The sequence below is a fragment of the Bidens hawaiensis genome, unplaced genomic scaffold, assembly GCF_021521415.1.
Source record: "Bidens hawaiensis isolate Kalapana, Puna unplaced genomic scaffold, B.hawaiensis_p1.1 tig00026182_1, whole genome shotgun sequence".
Taxonomy (NCBI): Eukaryota; Viridiplantae; Streptophyta; class Magnoliopsida; order Asterales; family Asteraceae; genus Bidens; species Bidens hawaiensis.
The window spans coordinates 89,183-112,776 of record NW_027494208.1 but is presented as its reverse complement, the minus strand read 5'-3'; the positions used below and the strand labels follow the sequence as shown (position 1 = coordinate 112,776).

The window sequence follows — 23,594 nt, the reverse complement described above, 5'->3', positions numbered from 1 at the left end:
CCTTACAAAACCCTTTTCAAAACCCTTTGCTTAAGTCCAAAAGTTCACCTCACTTTATTAAACACGCATGAGAAGAACATTGGACTGGGGGGACTTGAAGAGGTAGGTCCCAGCAGAGACCAGTTGGTCCCGCAAGACTCACCTTGAACAGGGTTGTCTGCGCAAAGGCCATCTGCTCCCGCAGGACCCACCATGCTCATAGAATCTTACGCGCAGTACGCAAGCTGTACACGCAGGGAAAGCCTCCCAATGGTGAAGTACCCCGCCTGTTCCCGCAGTTGCGGATACAAGCCATCAGGGAAGGCTACCCGCAGACAGCAGGGCTACACGTACAAGATTAGCTACTTCAGCAGTCACGTGAAGGCATGAGCAAGGCGGGAACAATCCCGCCCAAATGAGCCAGTCTGATTCTGAAAGATCTTTTGTACCATACCTACCAAGGTATGGATAGGACAGACGATCTGACCAGAACAGCCCATGAGCCAATCACAGGGTGACAGCTCACCGACAACAGTGCGAGGAGGAGCACCCTCTAGTACTGTTTGTCACTATTAGCCGCTGCCTACTCACCAACCCTCACTGTGGAGCAGGCGCAGCCTACAGTTGGTGGAATAGTATTACTGTTGGCCGTAACCTATTCACCAACCAGCATGGCCTGCGTACAATCCACAGTCAGTGGGACGTGCATGGTCTACAGTTGGTGGAATAGTGCAGCCGACTTTATTACTGTTGGCTGTAACCTACCCACCAACCAGTATGGCCTGTGCGTAATCCACTGTTGGTTGAACAGGAATACTATTCAGCCGGCTGTACCTTCTAGAAAACCTACCTTCGGCTATAAATACTCCAATATCTTGGAATGGTAAGATCATCTACAATCTCGTATAACTTACTTGATAACTGCTCTTATAGTATTCATATACTTTTATATTCAAAGAGCAATATAGACTGATTCTCACGCCGGAGGGTGGTCACAAGGAGGAACCCCCCCTTCTCAGTGACGAGCTTACGGTGTCTGTTTTGCAGGTTCCCTGAAGTACAACTTACTCTGCTGGACCTAACCTTCGTGGGAAACATTACCTGGCCCCCAGATTACCTATAATCTGCCCGGGGTTACTTAGTGTTTCTTCAATGAGCAAATAACTATATCATCATCTTCCACATAGACCTCAAACTGCTACCAGGCTTCCATTAGTTTCCTGCATCATTGCTATTCAACTTATTTAAACACTATTCAGCAGCCATGTCAGTTATTCTAACAAAGATACTTATAAGTATACGATGCCTTTTATAGTAAGTGAAGCATCTATATTGATACTACGCGAGTGGGACACAATATCTTAATAGTAAAGCGATCCTGCACAAATGCAATATAAACAGGTTTAAAGATACAAATAAATCAAGGACATTATACAAACTAAAACTGTATATACAATTGATTAGAGGTGACAATTTGGACCCGTGCACTTATGAATGCGTCAATTCTAGTTATAAATAGCTAAAATTAAATAAAATAAAGCTAAAAAGAAAAAGAAAAAGGGTAAAACGGTCAAACGGTGGCCCAAATTTCTTTGTTAGTATGCGTACAACCACCTGAATCATTTTATTATAAAAGAGTGAACTACATGGATGGTCCCTCTGGTGACCCAAATTAGGGGTTTGATGCATTTCAAAATTTACAAACTAGGCCAGACATCTTCAAAAACGTAACGTATTCAATCCCAGCTCATAAATGGTGTTAGATTTTTCTTTTTAGTGTAAAATTACTAATCTACCCTTATATTATAAAAACCAAAAAAACATCCAAGGGTATCACTGAAATAATGTATCGTTTTTAATCATATTCGACGCTAATTATTTCTGTTTGCAAAAAATTGTAAAGCCTTTGTAGTTTGTACAAAGACAGTGTTTTTAAATTGAATCAATCCTTAACAAAAAAAACATGTTTTGATACGTTTAACCCTCCCGACACATGGGTTGCAACCTCTATAGTAAAAAAATTGTTAATATTCTTAGGTATGGTTAGAACTCACCTTGCCACCAGTTTCCTCTAGTAGCACTCTGCAGATCGTCTTTTGGGTCATCGTTTATGAGAAACTAAAAGAAAGAAAAGTGTGGGAATGATCATATGTTCACTGGTGAAGTTACGGTTGTGTGATCAAAGGTAATCGAATGTATGCTGGACTCACTTTAGTGTAAGATTTGGAGGTGAGATCAGTTGAAGAATGGACATACATATCTTCTTGTCCACCATAGTAAATTGATGAACTCAAGGGGCACGGTTCTATTCTTTCTTGAAAGATTGACCTTCTCTCCATGTTCATTACACCACTATTTGCATTCACGGTGTTCTTAGCAACATTCTTTGCTGCTCCAGAAAATAAAATTAAGGTTATATAACCTGATTTAATTTCAACCACTTTTTGAAGCATGTACATTAAGATTATCTAACCTGAGGTTCCATGAACTGTGGACCAGACCTGGCTATCCAAGGCCTCATATTGCATAGGTTTCGAGCATAGCACACAACTTAAGTTTCCTGTCATCTGAAAGAAAATAAATGATGAACTATAACTTACGGGATATTGAGACATTTTACGTAATTATGCATCGATGTTTTATAAAACGATTGACATGTATGAATAAATGACAAAAAAACATAGATCACACAAGAAAAAGAAATCCAGTCACAAAGATGATGACCGATAAATAAACTTAACACAAAAATGATGGAACAAGAACGTTTCAAAGCCGCTGCCTTATATTCATCATTTGCAGCTCAACATTGGGTATGTCCAACATACATTGACAAGCATACAAGAATAGAGAACACATAACAGGAAATCTTGGTTGTTTCTTTACCCAATAGTCCAATACAATGAGATATTTACACACTTTCACAATATTTCTAATTAACGCAACATACTAATGAGTAGAGTTGTAAAAATATGCTGACATTACACGCCATTATCCCTTTGAAAAACTAGAAGGAAACGACTAAATATAAAGTTAAACTAGTTTATGATAGCCAAAGTGAAACAATCAAAGCAACAAAACAAGATGTTTTCCTAAATACCATATGTAAAAGTAAATATCACAGAAATTTAGATTCTGATCTCACGGATTTGATTCCGTTTTATTGCTTTGATTTCAGAGATCAGAACTGTATGCATACGTACATTTAAACACATTACAACCCCTATATCTAATAGATAATCTGGGGGTTAAGTAATGTTTCCCACGAGAATGAGGTCCAACAGAGACGGTTGTTCTTCAGGGGACCTGCAAAACAAACACCGTAAACTCGTCACTGAGAAGGGGGGGGGGGTTCCTCCTTGTGACCACCCTCCGGCGTGAGAATCAGACTAGATTGCTCTGAATATAAGTGTATATTAAGAGATTGCTAGATAACTGGATAGCAGATGATCTTACCATTCCAAGATGTTGGAGTATTTATAGCCGAAGGTAGGTTTCCTAGAAGGTACAGCCGGCTGAATAGTATTCCTGTTCTACCAACAGTGGATTATGCACAGGCCATACTGGTTGGTGGATAGGTTACGGCCAACAGTAACAAAGTCGGCTGCACTATTCCACCAACTGTAGATTATGCACGTCCCACCTACTGTGGATTATACGCAGGCCATGCTGGTTGGTGAATAGGTTACGGCCAACAGTAACACTATTCTACCAACTGTAGGCTACGCACGCCCCTCAGTAAGAGTTGGTGAGTAGGCAGCGGCTAATAGTGACAAACAGTACTAGAGGGTGCTCCTCCTCGTACTGTTGTCGGTGAGCTGTCACCCTGTGATTGGCTTATGGGTTGTTCTGGTCAGATCGTCTGTCCTATCCATACCTTGGTAGGTATAGTACAAAAGATCTTTCAGAATCATACGGACTGGCTCATTTTGGCGGGATTGTTCCCGCCTTGCTCATTCCTTCATGTGACTACTGAAGTAGCTATTGCCTTGTGCGTGTAGCCCTGCTGTCTGCGGGTAGCCTTCCCTGATGGCTTGTATCCGCAACTGCGGGAACAGGCGGGGTACTTCACCATTGGGAGGCTTTCCCTGCGTGTACAGCTTGCGTACTGCGCGTAAGATTCTATGAGCATGGTGGGTCCTGCGGGAGCAGATGGCCTTTGTGCAGACGTCCCTGTTCAAGGTGAGTCTTGCGGGACCAACTGGTCTCTGCTGGGACCTACCTCTTCAAGTCCCCCCAGTCCAATGTTCTTCTCATGAATGTTTAATAAAGTGAGGTGAACTTTTGGACTTTAAGCAAGGGGTTTTGAAAAGGGTTTTTAGTTTTAAGATTCTCCGTGGGGATTCTTCCCGCGGGTTTCCTAATGTCACTTGCAAAAATTCCCGATTTTTTTGCTTGATCTTTGGGTATGATGCGGGTAGGTATGTAACCTTCTTCGCAAGTCAGGAGCGTTGAGTCTCACTTGTGTGGATTCTCCCTGAGGTTTTGGTAGTTTTGAACATAGTGATCAATTATGTTTAAACCACCAATTCCATCCTGGAGCCTCAAACAATGTAGTTCTCGACGTTCCCGCTATGCGGGGATGTTATTTCCGTTTCCGCAAGCATTGCCCAGAAGATCCTTCTTGGTTTCAATTCCCTGCGGAGCGCTAGGTATGTGAAGGGTTTTGCCTTAACACTGTACCCGCGCTCGTCTTACGGTTACTTTACTTTCAAGGTACCCCTGGCGTCAATTCCCTGCGGGTGCTAGGTATGTGAAGGGTTTTGCCTTAACACTGTACCCGCACCCGTCTTATAGTTACTTTGTTGCCGGGGTATTCTTGGCTTCAATTCCCTGCGGGTGCTAGGTATGTGAAGGGTTTTGCCTTAACACTGTACCCGCATCCGTCTTACGGTTACTTGGTTGCCAAGGTAAGGGGTATTTTCCCGCTTACTTTTGAATCTTTTTGAATTTTGAAATTCGAAAGGTTGGTGAGGATAAGAACAGTCCAAACATCTGAAACGTCGTGCGACGGTTTCTTCTGACTGTGTCAGGACGTGCAGGAAGTTATGGTGACGTGACAGTACATGGTCATTCCAGACGCTATTTCAGGCGCGTGGGCGCGATTTTTCGGGCGCGTGGCCGCGAAATTAATGGTACGCGTCCTGTCAACAGCTGTTGCCAGCCTGCTTTTTGCCACGTGTCATAGTTTCATTGCACCTTCGATTTCTCTCTCCTCCGCATTAAATTCATCGCATTAATTGCGATTAGTATATAAAGGGGGAGAGGGCTCTTTGCAATCCACACCTTCACCCTTCTCTTCTTCTTCTTAGCGATTTCCGGCAAATACTCCCCTTTTCAGGCAAGCATTTTCCCGAAATCGCTTTCTTTCTGCAAAATGTCTTCTCGTGATCTTGAGTCTTCGGCCGATGACAATAGTACTGCTGGTGAGTGCCAGTGTGCTCTGCCCGGCGATCAGTACCGGTATGTTGTTAGGAAGTTCATGCTCGATCCTTTCGAACCTGAGTTTCCTGAACCCCATCAGACCGTGTACGATGCCCCCAGAGGCAAGATCGGGGTTTATGCAGCATTCGTTGTCTATGGGAATCTTAGGTTCCCATTGACAAAGTTTGTTTACCGTGTCCTTGAGAGGCATGGTGTTCATCTGACCGAGTTGCACCCCATGGCGATCGCCAAGATTCGCCATTTCGAGTGGGTGTGCCGGATTCTGGGCATTGAGCCCTATGTGGACCGCCTGATGACCTTCTATACTTGGAGGTGCATCCAGGGGTGGTACACCCTGACAACCCGGATCAAGGGTTTGAAGATTTGCGCGACCGAGCGCAGTCTCCGATCGTGGAAGCGGGAGTTCTTCTACATTTCTGCCCGCGCCATCCCCATTGCCATGAAGTTTAAAAATGGCCAAGCAATTCCGAGCCACCACGCCACCAACTACCAGGAGGCGGAATGGTTTGCGAAGATATCCCGGGTCCAATCTCCGGTTTACCGGTTTGCGGAGTCCGGGATGGTGATGCTGGGGATGAGCCGGGTATGGAAGGAGGCGTCTCAGGTTCCCATCCTTCTCGAATACGGTTTGAACTCTACTCCTTATGGTATGTCTTGTCTTTCTTGCTGATATGAGTTTGTCTTCTAACTGTTTCTTTTCTTTCAGAGGGGAACAATTTGGAGTCGCTCCTGTACCCGCGGGAAGCTGACGGTCCCGTGCGGGTGGGTACTCGTGCTCTTGACGAGAACGAGTTGCCCATCCTGGAGAAAACAGCGGATCGGTTTGTGGAGGTCTATCCGCTGGGCCACGAGATCCTGAGCCACCGGCGGCCAGGTAAGGCGTTATTCTCTCCTCCACCCCTCAGTGCTGTACCCGCTGCTGGAATTCCTGACATCCTTTCTTCTGAGGAATCCGCAGATGGTCCTCCGTTAGTGCGGAAGAAGAGGGCTGCCGGCGGGAAAGGGAAGGAGAAGGCGGCCTCCACAGCCGATCCAGTGCTCCTATCTGACACTGAGTCAGATAGTGAAGAGGTGGCGGGGAACCCCGGTGGTGAGAAGACCACTGTTCCGGAGGCTACGACTGTTACCTCCGGAGAACCAATGACGACGACGGTGACCGGCATCAAGAGACCGGCTCCATCGGGTTCGTCCCCGCCCGTCCGTACGTTCAAGCTCAAGAAAACCCGTAAGTACAACTCTCTTAGCTTTTATCTTCGTAGTTTAATCCTTAAGTCTTTTAACACTTTTCTTCTTTACGCAGGCGTGGATGTTGGCGCATTCCAGGGTGAGGGGCCGAGTATTACCTCTCCGCCAATGACGGTAGGCTTGGTCAGCCTACCTGAGGCGTCGACCCAGGCGCCTGCGCCTGCTTCCGCTGGTTCAGTTGCTCATTCTGAGCCGACTGTTCCAGCCGAGATGACGTCACCGCCGGCTGTGAGTGCGATTTTTACAGTATCCTTCACAGAGCCGGCGGTTACTTTTGCCGCGGATTCTGCGGCAGCGACCGCGGCGGCGACCACGGCGGCTGCTACCATGCCCCCGTCATCGGCAACGACGGCCGGTCCCTCAGGTACGCGTGGGGCTTCTCGCATCTTTCCGCCACCTTCCCATCTGCCTGACCTCTTGGATGGATTTCCATTGGGTTCAGGTGATGGGTTCGGCGGCTATCGGCCTGTAATTGACCCTACAGGTGCGTAGGGTTCTTTTGGCCCATTTTTTTATATATATTTTATCATCTTTTCCTAACTGCTTTTTGTTTTCTGCAGTGTCGGATTCCAATGAAGTGTATGTTCCGCGATGGAACATACGCCGAGGAACAACACTTCGTACCCCTGTGGAGTGCGTGGAATGGGCTCGCCACGCTGCTCCCCATGGTGCGTTGGGGGAAGCCATGGCTAGCTACCAGGAGGGTAGGCTAACCAACGAGCTTTGAGTTCTCCAAGCCCGGATGCAGCCGCGCATCGAGCTGCTTTGTCGTGAAAACGACAAGTTGAAAGCAGCTCGCGCCAAGGAAGTATCTCAAGCGCGGGCTCTTCGGGAGGAGAACCAAAAGCTGTCCGCAGCTGCTGCGGAGAAGGAGAAGGCCTTCAAGGCCCTCGAGGTTGAGGTTCAAGCGCGACTCGAGGCCCGCTCCAAGGCTGCCCAAGCTGTTAACGAACAGCTTCGGCTGGCTAAGGAGACTGCGAGGAACGCAACCGAGAGGGCCACCAAGGCTGAAGCCGTTGCTGAGCCTTTGCGTGTGGAGAATGAGGAGCTCAAGGCCAAATTAGAGGCTCTCCAACGTGCTCATGATGCCTTGGCGATGGAAGATGCCAAGAAGCTCCAGGAGATCTTGGACCAGAGGGGCGTGCTTGACCATACCGAGCGGAAGCTTAAGGGCGTCGAAGAGGCTGCCGCAAAGGAAGTTCTACTTGCCAATCTTAACAAAAGCGAAGCCGAACGCGCCTGCACCCAAGCTCAAGCCGCCCTTCAAGAAGCTCTGGTTGCCAAGGAATGGCTTCTTCGAGAAGCGTTGTCTCAGGTAAGTCTATCTTCATGTCTTCACGCTTTTCTTTGTAAATAGGGTGTTGACACTTGTATATTTTCTTATGTAGGTTGTGCATCGGGTCTTCTCAGAGACATCCTACGACGATGCTATGAGCGCAGCCCTCAACGCTTCTCACGAGGATGGGGAACGGGTCGGCTTCCTGCTTGGTCTAGGGTTTGTTGAGAAAGGCGTCCCGCCATCCAACTTCCCTTTGTACAATGTAGATACTGAAGCCATATATGACCAAGCAGTAAATCAATACGCCGCCTTCCCGCATCCGGTGGTGGAGAAGGTGAATGAAATTGCTGCTGCTGATGATGGGCTGCCTATCCTTAAGGCTTTCCTTGAACAGCCACGCTCTACTGACGGCGCTGGTCCAAGTGGAAGTGGCCCTGAAGCCTGATCCTGAAGATCCCTTCCCGCTGCTAGGATAGATTTAGTTTGTATAGATTTACTTTCTTGTAGGCGGGTAGTCACCCGGCCATTCTTGTAACGAATATTTATGAAATGTAAATCTTTGTGCGGCTAAGACCGCTTGATTCATTGGATTCCTTGCTTTATAAACTTTATATGACTTGCATACTTTAGTTTAAATTAGCAATTTTCCAAGTGTTTAGGATAAGTTAACCTTTGAACGTGGTAGATAGGTGTGAAGTTTTGCTTCCTCTTCCGTGATTGTGCGGGTAGGACCGTCACTTGCACGTAGTAGGATGGCTAAACTTTACCATCTGACCTGCGTGTAGGTTTTCCTCATCTTTGAGGATAAGTTAACCTTTGAACGTGGTAAATAATCGGTGTGAAGTTTTGCTTCCTCCTTCGTGATTGTGCGGGTATGACCGTCACTTGCACTTAGTAGGATGGCTAAACTTTACCCATATCTGACCTGCGTGTAGGTTTTCCTCATCTTTGAGGATAAGTTAACCTTTGAACGTGGTAGATAATCGGTGTGAAGTTTTGCTTCCTCCTTCGTGATTGTGCGGGTATGACCGTCACTTGCACTTAGTAGGATGGCTAAACTTTACCCATATCTGACCTGCGTGTAGGTTTTCCTTATCTTTTTTTTTTTTTTTTTTTTTTTTTTTAAGGATAACCTTTGAACGTGGTAGATGATAGGTTGAAGTTTTGCTTCCTTGTTCGTGATTGTGCGGGTAAGACCGTCACTTGCACTTACAAGAATGGCTAAACTTTACTTACATCATACCTGCGTGTAGGTTTCCCTTATTAACGTTGTGTTTATGCGGGTTTTTTCCGCCTTCCACACGTAACGACTTACTTCTTCCCGTTTACGCGGTGAATACCGGTATCAGTGGGAAGTTCATAAGTATAAAGGTAAACACATTATGAAAGGAGAATCATTTCCATTAGAAGTGGCTCTAGGCCTTTTCTTTACAAGTTTTGGAATTGATCTACATATAACATTTGCGTAATTGAGCTCCATTCCATGTTCTTGGGATGGGAGTGCCATCGAGCCTTTCGAGCCGGTATGCGCCCTTTCCCAGGACTTCTTTGATAATGTATGGCCCTTCCCAGACCGGGGCCAGCTTTCCCGGGCGCTCTTGGTTTGAAGCCTCGTTGTTACGCAGTATGTAGTCTCCTATCTTGAAGTTGCAGAGTTTTACCCGCGTGTTGTAGTACTTTTGCATTTGTCGTTTGTAGTTCTCTTCACGCACTGCGGCTAAGTCTCTGCGTTCCTCGGTTAGCATAAGATCCAACCGTCTTTCCGCATCATTGTCTTCTGGCTGAATCAAGACCCTTGGTGAGGGTAGACCAATTTCGACCGGGACCATGGCTTCAGTGCCATAAGTGAGGCTGAACGGGGTTTCTCCCGTACTGGCCTTCTTCAGCGTTCTGTTTGCCCAAAGGACGTGCGGAAGCTCGTCCACCCAGCCGGATCTGTGTTCCGATAGTCTCTTCTTGATGCCTTCGACGATGCTCTTTCCACCTCACCATTACCTTGCGGGTGTGCCACTGAGGTAAAGGTGTGGGTGATTTGAAGTTCTTTTAGCCACTGTTGTAGCTTCTTGTCAGCAAAGTTGGTGCCGTTATCGCTCACCAAATTCTGTGGAAGTCCAAAACGACAATAATAAATTCCCAAATAAATTTTTTGATATGTTTCGCGGTTGTTTGGGCTAAAGGTTTTGCTTCTATCCACTTGGTGAAGTAGTCGATGGCTACCACTAGGAACTGAACATTTCCTGCTGCTGTAGGAAATGGGCCTGTCACATCGATGGCCCACTTCTGAAATGGCCATGAAGAAGTGACTGGAACCAGTTCATTCTTCGGGCGGTGCGTGTTGGGTGCGTAAAGCTGGCAAGACCTGCATTTTCTGATGTATGCCAGTGCATCCGTATGCATCCCCGGCCAAAAGTATCCCGCGTTGTTTAGCTTGGCTACAACAGCGCGGGGACCTGCGTGTACTCCACAGATGCCTTCGTGTACTTCCCTTAGGAGGTAGTCAGCATCTTGGTTGTCCACGCATCTTAAGAGTGGGCCAAGAAAGTTACGTCTGTAAAGGATGTCATTGACGAGTTGATAATTCAGTGCTTTACAGCGTAGTTTTCTTGCCTGTGTTTTTGACTCTGGTAGTGTTCCTGCTGCAAGGTAATTTATTATTGGTGTCATCCACGTTTCTGTACCGGTTTGGATGACACAAATTTCCTTGTGCGGGACTGATGGTGCTTCGAGGAGTTCAATGCGGATGTCCTTTCCCAAGTGGGTGAAGGCTAGTGATGCAAGCTTGCTTAACGCATCCGCAGATTTGTTTTCGCTGCGCTTGACGTGTATGACTTTACAATCATTAAAATCACGCATAAGGGTTTTTGCCTGGGCGAGGTACAGGGCCATTGTGTCGTTCACAGCCGTGTACGTCCCATTTATTTGGTTGGCCACCAGCATGGAATCCACGTGGGCTTCCAAGTTTTTCACTCCCATCTTACGCGCAATTCTCAATCCGGCCAAGAATGCTTCATATTCGGCTTCGTTATTCGTACTTGGAAAATCCAACCTAATAGCGTAAGTATATTCTTGGCCTGCTGGGTTGGTTAATTTTAACCCTGCGCCTGAACCCTCGTTACTGGCTGCTCCATCAGTGTAGAGTCGCCAGACATCATTGATGTCCTGTGCTGGGGAGGGTTGAGCCTCCTCCTGGCACTCTTTCTTCCGCGAAGCGGGGACTTCTGCAATAAAATCGGCCAGGACCTGGCCTTTTATGGCTGGTCTTGGCTTGTACTTAATTGCATATTCTCCCAATTCAATTGCCCATTTGGCTAGACGTCCCGATAATTCGGGTTTGCCTAGAACGTTTGAGAGTTTGAAGTTGGTGAGAATGGTGATTGGGTGGCCCTGGAAATATCGTCTTAACCTGCGTGAAGCGTGTATAAGTGCTAAGACCAATTTTTCGAGGGTAGAGTACCGGGTTTCTACGTCTGTTAGTACACGGCTAACATAATAGATTGGCATCTGGATGCCTTTTCGTTCTATTAGCAGGACTGCCCCGGTTGCTCTATCTGTTGCGGAAAGGTATAGGATTAACTCTTCTCCCGCTTGTGGTGCTGTAAGTGTTGGGAGTTCGATCAGGCGTGACCGAATCTCCTGAAAAGCTGCTTCCGCTTCTGGTGTCCAGCGGAAGTGCGTTTTCTTTAAGCAGTTTCTAAATGTTGACACGAAAGGAAACGACTTATCCGCATGTCCAGCGGAAGTGCGTTCTTTGTCTTCATCATCCAGCTTGTCAAAGAACTGCCTGTACATCACTGTCGACGAAGCGCCGTTGTCAACAAGAGTGCGGGAAGTGATGTAATGCTCCAGCTGGCTTTTGATGACGATGGGGCCTTCTTTGCTGGGGCCTCCTGGCACTCGCGGGAAGCGCACCTCAGCTTCCTTCCACGCGCATGGTTCTGTCACTCGTCTTTTTCTTCCTCCGACCTTGCCATGAACCATGTTGATGCTGATGTCGACGGGCTTTCGTCCGTTACCTCTGTACCGGTTGTCATTCCTTCCTCCCTTCCTGATTGATGCCACGAGATGTGCAAGTCTTCCATCCTTGACAAATGTCTCAACAATATCCTTCAAGGATGTGCACTCTTCAGTACCATGACCCTTTGTCCCGTGGAAATCACAGGATTTGCTTTGATCCGCATTAGGTTTCTGCCGGATCAATGGGGCTTTTGGCCATGGCAATTTTTCCGTGGCAAATATCTCCGTGACGCTCTTGGTGAGTGGCGTCCACCGGTGTTTTCGGTTTGAAGGGTGTGTGTTGTCCCTTCCGCCAACAAGAGGGCGAGAGCTGGATGAGGTGTCAAAGTTTACCCTTGACTGCCAAATACCTAGCCGCCTCTTTTTGTTCTGCCGGGCGGTCCTAACGTTGTTCTCCCTTGTCCTCTGCGTGTAGAGGTGTGTACTCTGGGGAAGATCTCTTCCCAGCTGCTTCTCCGTCTCGGCAAAGCGCTTTGCTGCCGTCATGATGGCATCCCATGTGGATGGCATGCCGTCCTTACCCGTCAATGTGCGGATAAGCTCTGGGTACTCGGCGCCCTGGATGAAAGCGGCGCGAACAAGATCTTCACTTACGTTGCCCAGACTCAGCTTCTTGGAGTTGAAGCGGGTGATGAAGTCTAGTAAAGATTCATCCTCCTCTCTAACGCAGTTGAGGATCGTCCACTGCTCTTCAGTATACTTCCTCTGCTGGCTGAAGTGCTGGCTGAACTTGTTCTGAAAGTCCGCCCAGTCATATATGTGGTGGACCGGTAAACGATCGAACCATGCCCTGGCTGCTCCGACCAGAGTCATCTGGAACATGTAACACCACGTGGGTTCCGTCCAGTTACTGACGGTAGCCCCTGCAATGAACCTGTTCAAATGGTCGTCTGGGTCGGATAGACCATCATAAGTGCCAATGTTGGACATTTGTTTGGCACTTCTCGGGGCAATTGCTTCCGCAATGTCCCTTGCAAATTTTGACTTTCCTGCATTCGTAGCAGTTGGTCTAAAGGTTTTGGAGAAGTCACGCGGGTTTCTCTCCGCATTTGTTGGTTTAAAGGCTTCCCCAAAATTCCTTTTTGGCTGGGAGTCCGTTTCCTTACGCTTCCCTTTCGCCTTATGGCGAGGGTTTGCGTCGGTATCGGACTCCCTCTCGTCGTCCGAGTACTCGCCCTCGCTGTTCATAATGAGGTGTTGGCGAGTACTGCCGAATTCGTCAGCCTGTTGAACTGAACGCAAGCGTTCGTCCAATTCAGCTTGGAACTCTTTCTGACGTGCTTCGGCCCACGCCTTCACTTGATCTAGTGTTTGGCGAGGGACCCTCGTTCGTTTTTCCAGCTGGGTATCGGTGAACCCCAGTGGAATATTTACTGCACTTGCCCCGGCTTGGGTAGTCGGGGTAGTGTTCGTAAGGATTGTATAACCGCCGGTGTTCCCCCCAGTTGCTGGGGTTGTTACCGGGGTTTCTTGGTCGGTTACTGGCTTTTGGACCGGGGTAACGTTAACCATTTCTTCAGAAAATTTGAAAAAACTAAATTAGTTCTAGCTTTTATGCACGGATGGCGCCAATGAAGAAACACTAAGTGACCCGGTGCAGATTATAGATAATCTGGGGGTTAAGTAATGTTTCCCACGAGAATGAGGTCCAACAGAGACGGTTGTTCTTCAGGGGACCTGCAAAACAAACACCGTAAGCTCGTCACTGAGAAGGGGGGGGGGTTCCTCCTTGTGACCACCCTCCGGCGTGAGAATCAGACTAGATTGCTCTGAATATAAGTGTATATTAAGAGATTGCTAGATAACTGGATAGCAGATGATGTTACCATTCCAAGATGTTGGAGTATTTATAGCCGAAGGTAGGTTTCCTAGAAGGTACAGCCGGCTGAATAGTATTCCTGTTCTACCAACAGTGGATTATGCACAGGCCATACTGGTTGGTGGATAGGTTACGGCCAACAGTAACAAAGTCGGCTGCACTATTCCACCAACTGTAGATTATGCACGTCCCACCTACTGTGGATTATACGCAGGCCATGCTGGTTGGTGAGTAGGTTACGGCCAACAGTAACACTATTCTACCAACTGTAGGCTACGCACGTCCCTCAGTAAGAGTTGGTGAGTAGGCAGCGGCTAATAGTGACAAACAGTACTAGAGGGTGCTCCTCCTCGTACTGTTGTCGGTGAGCTGTCACCCTGTGATTGGCTTATGGGTTGTTCTGGTCAGATCGTCTGTCCTATCCATACCTTGGTAGGTATAGTACAAAAGATCTTTCAGAATCATACGGACTGGCTCATTTTGGCGGGATTGTTCCCGCCTTGCTCATTCCTTCATGTGACTACTGAAGTAGCTATTGCCTTGTGCGTGTAGCCCTGCTGTCTGCGGGTAGCCTTCCCTGATGGCTTGTATCCGCAACTGCGGGAACAGGCGGGGTACTTCACCATTGGGAGGCTTTCCCTGCGTGTACAGCTTGCGTACTGCGCGTAAGATTCTATGAGCATGGTGGGTCCTGCGGGAGCAGATGGCCTTTGCGCAGACATCCCTGTTCAAGGTGAGTCTTGCGGGACCAACTGGTCTCTGCTGGGACCTACCTCTTCACTACAACTATTAGATACTCAAACTCATCTTCTACTTATCACACACTCGTAAACATATCCTTGGTAATACGCTAATACAAGATTCATCCCGTAATGTAGCCGTAGACAATCCACAATGTCCCCCTTGATCATGGGAAAATCAAAATTGTAAGTTTGTAACACGACACTGGTTTACTGTTTGTTACTTTGATTCACAAATAACCAGTGCTCTTACTAGGGCTGTTCAAGCATGCAAGACCTGACCGACCCGAGTAAAACCAGTGCTCTTACTAGGTGGTTTTGAAAAACTAGGTTCTCATATACATACACATTACCTGTAAAGCTATATTGGTTTTTGAAAAATCATTTCAGTTACTTCTCCGGCTCTCTCTAGATTACCTTTCGTTTTCTTTTCTGCCGTCACAAACGTATTGGTTCCTCAGTTCATCGCTCGATCGTCTCAAAAACTTACACGTGTTGACTGTAATCTATAGCAGATTAACAGGTTGTTTACAAGGACAACTTCGTTAAGGTCGGTCTTCCGCTGTTCAGACCCGAGAACCAACCCGAAGCCGAAATGAATATGATGCATGACCCATTGGTTAAATTTTCGGTCGGGTTTTAGTCTTTTTCGGTCCGGCCCTAAATATCAGGGGAGGCTCGGAGGGTGCGTGAGCCGCACCATCGGCGGGGTCACATAAGTTCGGGGGCACAAACTTTTTTATACATATTACATATATATGTTTTTTGGTGTTAAAAATAAGGTTATTTGCAATGGTTTATGAGATAATTACATGCTCATAATGGTTTCTGGTTATATTAAATCGGTCGATAAAAGTTTTATCCATGTACATTAGTGAATAAAAAAATTCCGTTAAGGCCTACGGGCCTTTTTATTTCGACTCGGCCGAGGTATTTAAATTATCGAAGATGGCCCTCCTAAATATGCTCTCCCCTAGCTCTTACAGCAACCTCAACAAATATGTAAAGTTTCAGAATTAAATTTATTATTATGTTTCAGATAATTAGGTATAACAATATTAAGTTGGCTCAACATAATAATCATTCACATGCAAACCAATGCTAGGGTTTAAGTTTAACTACAAATTTGGGTCCTGGCAACTGAAGTTCAAATAATGCAACAGGAAGAAACACAAGTAATCGAAATTGAAATGAAAACAGATATAATCGATAGAAACGATTCAATTGATTAATTATCAAACATGATGATGATACGAAGATGAAACAATAATAATAATAATAGATTAAACAACGTGAATCATATTGAATACAAACCGTGGACGGAGGAGGGAAAATTGAAGCGAATATTCCGGTGGATGAGTCATCGTGACCGAAGAGTTGTGACGGCGAAGAATTGTTGTGGTTTTCTTCCATTGAATTGTTAAATTATTAAATTGAAGGTTTGGAAAGAAAGAAAGAGGATGAAAACAGAGGATAAGGAAACACCCAAAATGGAAGGAAGAAGAAACAGAACACGTGGTGATCACGTGTCAGACCTTGAATCTTTCTACTTTTTAACATATTCTCAATTTTATTTAGTCAAGGGTGTGCAAACGGGTTAGACCGGTGACTCTGTCAAACTTGACTCGGACTTGTTTAGTGGTATTTTTAGGACTCGGGATATGTGTTTGATCCCTTTAATTACAACTCGTTCTAATCAATACCTTAGATCTGATCCAGATCTATATGTTGATATTGATTATACGGATCTAACTCTTTTTAATAACTTAGCTTGATTGTTAGTATATATATTATAAATAATATTATCGTGAAGCTTGAGAGAGAGAGAGAATGCTTTAAATATTTCTGAATATGATTAGTTCTCTCAAAACTTCAACTATTTACAAGTGAACAGTAGTTCACTATATATAGAAGACGATCTGGTTCGCTAACATCCCCTAGCGAACCAGCATCCCCTTCGTTAAATAACATAACTTAACGAACCACCCCCTGATTCGTTAACATCCCCTAACGAATCAGGAGGGAAAACATTATAAAGTCCTAGTTCGCTAACATCCCTAGCGAACTAGACTTAACCTTAACGAATTAGTCTTCGTTCGCTAACATTCCCTAGCGAACTAGACTGAACATAACGAATTAGATAAATAAACATTAAATATTACATTAAAATAATCAAATAAACATTAATGATAATTACAAAGACTCGAGACGCAAAACCGTGCACTAACAGACACCCCCTCATCTTGAGCTCTTTGTCTTTAACTTATTTGAAACGCTTTGTCTGCCAATCTCTGCAACTATGAATCCCATGTTCATGACATACACGAACAACACGTTGGAATTGCATAGCCAGGTCGTAATCTTCTTGGCGTTCAGACAAAATTTGCTTCCTGTGTAGCACGTCATTGTCTGTCTCTGATAAATTAACCAACCACATAGGATCGATTATCTTGATGAGGTCAGTCTGTAGTCCTCGACCACGAACAATAACGGCCTCGCCAGTACGATTGTCATAGTACCAACGGTTGAAAGACAGATAAATATCTTGCGGCATTGTCTTCACAGGAACTCTTTTCATTGTCTTTGGTGGCTTCACTTTCAAAACAAGTTTCTTCCAGCCGGTCCTTGGATCAATCTCATCAGTACGTTTACGTCTTGGGACCTGGGGCTTGAAGAACTTGAAGCCATGATTGACCTCGAACAGTAAGTGTTGATGAAACCACTCAGCAGTTCGGTTGCCCCCACGATTGATAAATGGACGTCTCGCGAGGGTGCGTACATCCCAACGCGGTAATGTTAACACATCCATTATCCTTTCGTAATATTGCACACCTTTTTCCCATTTCACAATACATACCTTAAGGTCTGAATCATAGAGCCAGGAGACAATATCGCCATGTACCTTAGAAACAGTCTTGAAGGTAGTCATCTGGTTTGCCTCAATCCAAGCAGCAGCAGTATCCTTTCTTTCTTTATCTACATACCGAAAAGCACTGATGATCTTTCCCACTTTCCGGCTTTTGAACCATCTTTCAATGTCATCATCAGTCACTTCTTTGAGTGAAGGAACCGTTCGCTGCACAATCTTCTCCAAATCATCCTCAGTTTCTTTAATTACGTCTTTATGAAATACCGGAGCACCTTGATCAACATTTGCGTGTTGATACAAGTCCGGGTACTCTTCAGCAGTAACATCCTCCATTTCAATCTCCTCGTTCTCATAAATAAAGTCTGTATTCACAAATACTGGATCATCTTCCATTTCGTTCTCATTGATCACTTCGACATCGGGCTCAGTCTCTAATGCAGTCAGCTGATCGTCATTTAGCCCAAGTAGAATCGAGATCTGCTCCCTTGTCAAAGATCTAACCACAAACTCACCGATCTGTATCTCATCTTTGTTCACCACACTTCTAACCATCTCCAATTCATCAATAAATATTACCGTGTTAGCCTCAATCATCTCTATCGGCTTGGCCGCTGTTGGATCTTGAAATGAAATTATCTGTTTGTTTGAATCGTCAGCGCCACTCACACCAGCACCAGAGGATGAACCATGTGATTGTTTAGGCTCACCTCCTGCATCAGACTCGTCAGGATCATCATCATCATTTTTGAGTTTCTTGAGGGCATCTTCTTTACAAGTTAATTGTAAAATTATCTCTTCTTGTTCTTTTAATTTCCCCCCTGAGACTCAACAATCGCACGCAACGACTTGGTCTCCTTTTGACAGAACGAAATGTAACTCATCATTTTTCTTTGATTCTCCATGAATCGTTCTTGATTGAGTAGGTCAGCTGCCATTTGATTTTCATATAAGTGTAACAGATTAAGCAGCATTTCTGTTTGACGTCCAGGTGACAAATTGTATACTGATGGATGAACTGGTTGAATAGGTCCCTGAGGTCGAGTGATTCTCATGAAAGAGACATCACTAGGCAGAGGCGGAGGGAAAGTAGTTGTTGGAAGAGGAGGAGGTCCCATTGGAGTGGTGGAAGAAACAGTTGACAGCACAGCAGGAGGCCTCGGCATTTGAATCCTTTAATTAAATTAAATGAATATTCAAAAAATAAATGTATTTAATCTAGTTACGCGTATTAAACGATTTGAATCCTTTAATTAAATTAAATGAATATTCAATTTAGTTAATTAATTAATTTTTTTTTTAAATGTCATTCGTTAACCAATCACACTGATTCGTTATACAAAGATAACGAATCAGGCGATTCGCTATCAAGTAAATAACTTAACGAACTGGACCTAGCGAATCACTAATTAAGTTAACGAACTAAACTCTAGTTCGTTATATTTTAAACGAATCACACTCTGATTCGTGTGACATCTTATTCGCTAAGCTAGTTCGTATGAAATCTTAACGAATTGGACACGAAACAGTTCCAATTCGCTAAGACTAACGAATGGTCAAAATTATGACTTTTTCTTTGACTTCACAAAGTCAAGGTCAAAATTAACAAGAACAATAATAGTCAACATTGAAACCCAGATTCAATTTGGCCATAATCATCGTTGAACTATCACGGTAATCTGCTCGTTGAGCTCGGAAACACATTCGTTAATGTAGGTGAATGAGATTGACACTCATTACCTATATGTACTCAGGATCAACGAACCAACAGTAACCATCAAGAACACAAAACCATAATTAACCCAGCAAACAATAATCAAAAGATGATTAGAGTCCACCAAGGGTATCGGAAAGGGATTCCGATCAAAATTATATCAAAATCATACAATTAAAAACATAAATTATACACAAAACTGTTTCAGAAGTTCAAAACCCTTAAACCTCTAAAATTACATAATCTAACAGTTAAATCAATGTCATTTTTGACGAAAATGATATCGCCAAACACATGTATACCTTAGAAACTCAAAATAATCTTTGAAATGTTCAAACACAAAGATCGAAAATATCAGAAAGAATTTGAATAGTTTCTGAAATATGAAGAAAGAAGACGAACAGTGGAATCCTATTCGTTATCTTGTCTTATATAGCGATACACGAAACCCTAGGTACAGCTTGCACGAATCAGACGATTCGTTTAACTTAAAGTTAGCGAATTAGCCCATTCACTAACTCAAGTCGTTACCTTATTTTAGCGAATCACAATGTGATTCGTTAAATTAAAGATAGCGAATCAGACACGATTCGTGTCATGATTCGTTAAATATGTATAATGAAGGGATGATTCGTTACAGAGTGCGGAAGCGAATTAGGTTAGCGAACCAGAAGCTAGTTCGCTAAAGAATCATCTAGTTCGTTAACCATACATAACGAATGGATTTTAGCGAATTAAACCCCTTTTATTTATTTTTAAATTAAATAAATAAATGAATAAATTAATTGTCACACCCTCAAAATCCACTAACGGAGTTTTACCGTCAGAGGGTGTGAACTAACAGGATCGGAATCATTAGTTATAATCAAACCATAAAAACAAAGTTTTCAAACCACGAAAACGTTTACGAGTAATTAAATGCGGAAGCGTAAAAACCATGAAATAAATGTTGCGTCACGCAGGACGACTTAAACCAAATGATAACAGTTTTAAAAATAGTCTGCATAACAAAAGCGTTTCAAGCAATGCATGATCCTATACCGCGCGCCCGCCTCGGCTACCTGAGAATAACATACTAAAAGTGTCAACACGAGGTTGGTGAGTTCACAAGTTTATATAAAATAAAGCGTTTAGCGTTTTGCGTTCATCGTTTTGCGTTACCAGATAGTGCTAAATCAATTATATATCGATGGGTAGCTAGCCTATACAACAAGTATTACTAAGTGTTCGACACCGAAGCTGACTGTTTATCAAGTGCCTTGCCACCAGGTCATCCAGACCATGGTAATGTGTTAGCCAAAATTACACCCGCTCGACCTCCAGTTGAGTTTAGCGTTGGGTGGGGTTTGTCAAACCCAGTAGTACTACTCAACAGTGACTCGCTATTATCCAAATATTAACCGGTTCAATGTGTAGGACTTCAATTGTTTCGTTTGCCACTTAGCCTTTACAAGTGATATATTATTTACTAACAAAATCTTAAATGCGTTTTTCGGAGTATGTTATCTCCCCCAAGTGAAAAGCGTTTAAAACAGTTTAAAGGGGTAAGTGAAACTCACTGTTTGCGAAGAATTCCCAAATTAAATCACCAAAGGATGCGCTTCACAGAAAAACTCTCTCTAGCGTTCTAAAACAATAAAGAGATTTTTCTAAGTGCCGGAACTATTATCGAGTCTCTAGACTCGGCACATAATACCTATGCACACAATATGTTTCGTGTTTCATTTGTGAATCGTGTGTGACTTAACAAGTACAATTGTGATACGATACATGTGTGAACCATTATTTACGTGTCATGTATTAATAATGTACATCACTAGCAACTATTCCCCGCAGGGGAAATTTGGTCAAAACACCACAATTATATAGCAAGTATTCCCCGCAGGGGCAATTTGGTCAAAACATAACAATTAACTAGCAATTATCATGTTTCATGCATTTTCACAAAATTCAGCAGCTAGTTTCACCGAGACAGAAATTCTACTTGAAAGATTGTACTATTCCACCGATCATAGCATCTCAATTAATTTACCAAAAATCATCACAAAAGCATGCATGTATTAGGTTTCCAGAACATATTTTGTTTTAATTTTATTCCACATAGGTTTCTCACAATGATCAAAACATTACAGCAAACTCATAACAGTCAAATTCATGCGCAACAGAATGTTATTTGAAATTACCGTTAAATGAAAAATCCAAAAAATGCAAGACCAATTGGGTTAGGTTTTTAACTCAACAAGTTAACTTCCAGAAGTGGAACCAACCCATTTGGCCTTGTAGTTCATGAGATATAATATTTACAAAACAACCTAACAGCAGGTCTAACAACTCAGCTTTGCACAACGTTTTTGTAAAATCATAAAGGTTAACTTTTACACGTCCAAAAATTGCAAATTTATATTCTTTAGAAACTAGACTCAACCTAGTTTACTGTAGTATCAATAATCTCAATCAATTTTCACATTTACACCCCAATACAGTTAATTGAACATCAACAACACAATCTGTCCAGAAACTGTTTGCATCCAAACTCAACATATTAACCATCTATAGACCACAATCCACTCATATGACATTCTAGACACCATAATCACTATCCATGCACATCAATTACACATTACATACATGATTAGGGTTTTGCTTGAACTAAAATCAAAGACACAAACAATTAACATGCAATAACACCAATACTAGCTATCAATTCAACAATCAATACATCTTTCAATCAAAGCAGACACATGAACACAATCACATATAAAAATCGGACCTAGGGTTTATAATTAACCCATTAAAAATCGAAATTAAGCATAAAGGATGCATAGGATAGTTGTTTATACCTTCCTAGCACCTTAATCTTCAATCAAACTTGAACAATCTTGATTGTATGTGTGTGTATGTAGGTCGACGGCTGCCAAAGGGATGAGAGGGAGGGCCGATCGGTTTTGGGAGGAGAGAAAGAGTGTTAGGGTTTTAGGTTTATGTTATTATTTATAATAACATGTTACACTTTAGTCCCTCAACTTACAAATGTTACTTTTCTAGCTTAAATAACTAGTTCTAGCACATTGAGTTAACGTTTATACAATGTTATCACATAACACATAAGTCTAACACATAATTATTGTTTTGACGTTTTTCGTTTATTCACCAATTGTTTGCGTCAACTCGTTTGCGTTTCGGTGCAAATTCCCGAAAGACTACACATGTAGTAATTGTCAAGCGTCATTTAAACCCTAGTTTAAATGTAGTGAGGTGTGCGTTATAGATTCAATGATCTTAAGTTTGAATTGACGGAGTTGAGTTAACGGAGTTAACCTGAAATTGACGATTGTCACATCATTCCCATGTTAAAGAATTTTCGTCCCGAAAATTTGAGTCAAGTCGTGCTGAGTGTCTGAAAAAGTAAGAAAAATTTCTAGTTTGTCATATTAATGAAATAAATCAATAAGTTAAATTATCGAGAAACCCTTATATCCCGACAACCTAATACGTTAAAATTGTTTCAGATTACCGAAACTTAACTTAAATTAAAAATTTTAGTATAAAGAAAACGAAAATATTTTTGGTATTTTGTAAAAATTTAAGAATTAAAGAATGTATTTACAGAAAAATATCCGAACTATTTAAAAAAAATAGGCAATTTTTTTTGTATTTTTCAACGATTTTACCAAAAGCAGTACATATTTTTGTAATTTTGTCGAGTTTGAGCAGAGAATCATATTGACCAAATTGCCCTTCCATCACAGTTTTATATTTCAGCGATATTATGACCGGCGATAAGTCGGTCATTGGTATTGTTATCCACATAAATCTAATAACACACATTCAAGTATTTTTGTGATATGATTAAATAGTTCAATTAGAGCACAGAATATCAAAGATTATCAGCCTCTAATCCCGGTTCAAGCGTAATTTGATTTTTGCCAAATCACCCCAACTTGACTTAAACCATTATATTATTGATCAAAACTTTTGATACCAATTGAGAAATTTTGAGCAATGCATCAAGTTTCTTTTACTGTGAGTGAGTATGCACGAGTCCATCTGTCGACTTACATACATTGTATCCCCTGGGGTCCGTTTCTTAATGGTATTAAGACGCACGCAAGGGAGGAACAATTGTATGACTAACAGCGGATTTTGATCAAGTCAGTAATGTAAATTGTACGAGGTACAGCGGTGATCAAGTTTAATGACTTTGGGTTTGCTCTAGAAAGCGAGTGAAATATTCATGCATATGAATACCCAGATGATTAAGCCGCATAAAGACTCACAATGTCCAGAATCTTAACGCTTGTTATTTGCTTTATTTGATTTTTGGGTGATCAACACATATAAGGCTTGAGTATGACTGGTTATTACATTTCTGCCATCCTCACCAAGACTTTTGCTAGAGACTAACACCCTTTTCAATTTGGCGTTTTCTTTATGTTTATATCACTTACTTTACTCTACTGGGTTGTTTTAAGACCTACCAATGCACCAATGCAATT

General features: G+C 43.2%; 1 protein-coding gene across 1 annotated transcript; it reads right to left on the bottom strand.

The window, feature by feature from the left end:
• Positions 1-1,137: 1,137 nt before the first annotated feature.
• On the bottom strand, positions 1,138-16,176 carry LOC143572974 (uncharacterized). Its single transcript, XM_077057980.1, has 5 exons — positions 15,833-16,176; positions 2,453-2,546; positions 2,190-2,368; positions 2,034-2,097; positions 1,138-1,357 (listed from the first exon to the last, which is right to left on the bottom strand). Exons 1-5 carry the CDS (start codon positions 15,929-15,931, stop codon positions 1,341-1,343), a joined length of 453 nt encoding a protein of 150 aa, XP_076914095.1. The 5' UTR covers positions 15,932-16,176; the 3' UTR covers positions 1,138-1,340.
• Positions 16,177-23,594: the final 7,418 nt, after the last annotated feature.

Coding starts and splice junctions, on each gene's coding strand:
- LOC143572974 (XM_077057980.1), bottom strand. CDS start 15,931: ATGGAAGAAAACCACAACAATTCTTCGCCGTCACAACTCTTCGGTCAC. Junction 2,547..15,832: donor TTTTCCCTCCTCCGTCCACG/GTTTGTATTCAA, acceptor ATTTTCTTTCAG/ATGACAGGAAACTTAAGTTG. Junction 2,369..2,452: donor CACAGTTCATGGAACCTCAG/GTTAGATAATCT, acceptor TTTCTGGAGCAG/CAAAGAATGTTGCTAAGAAC.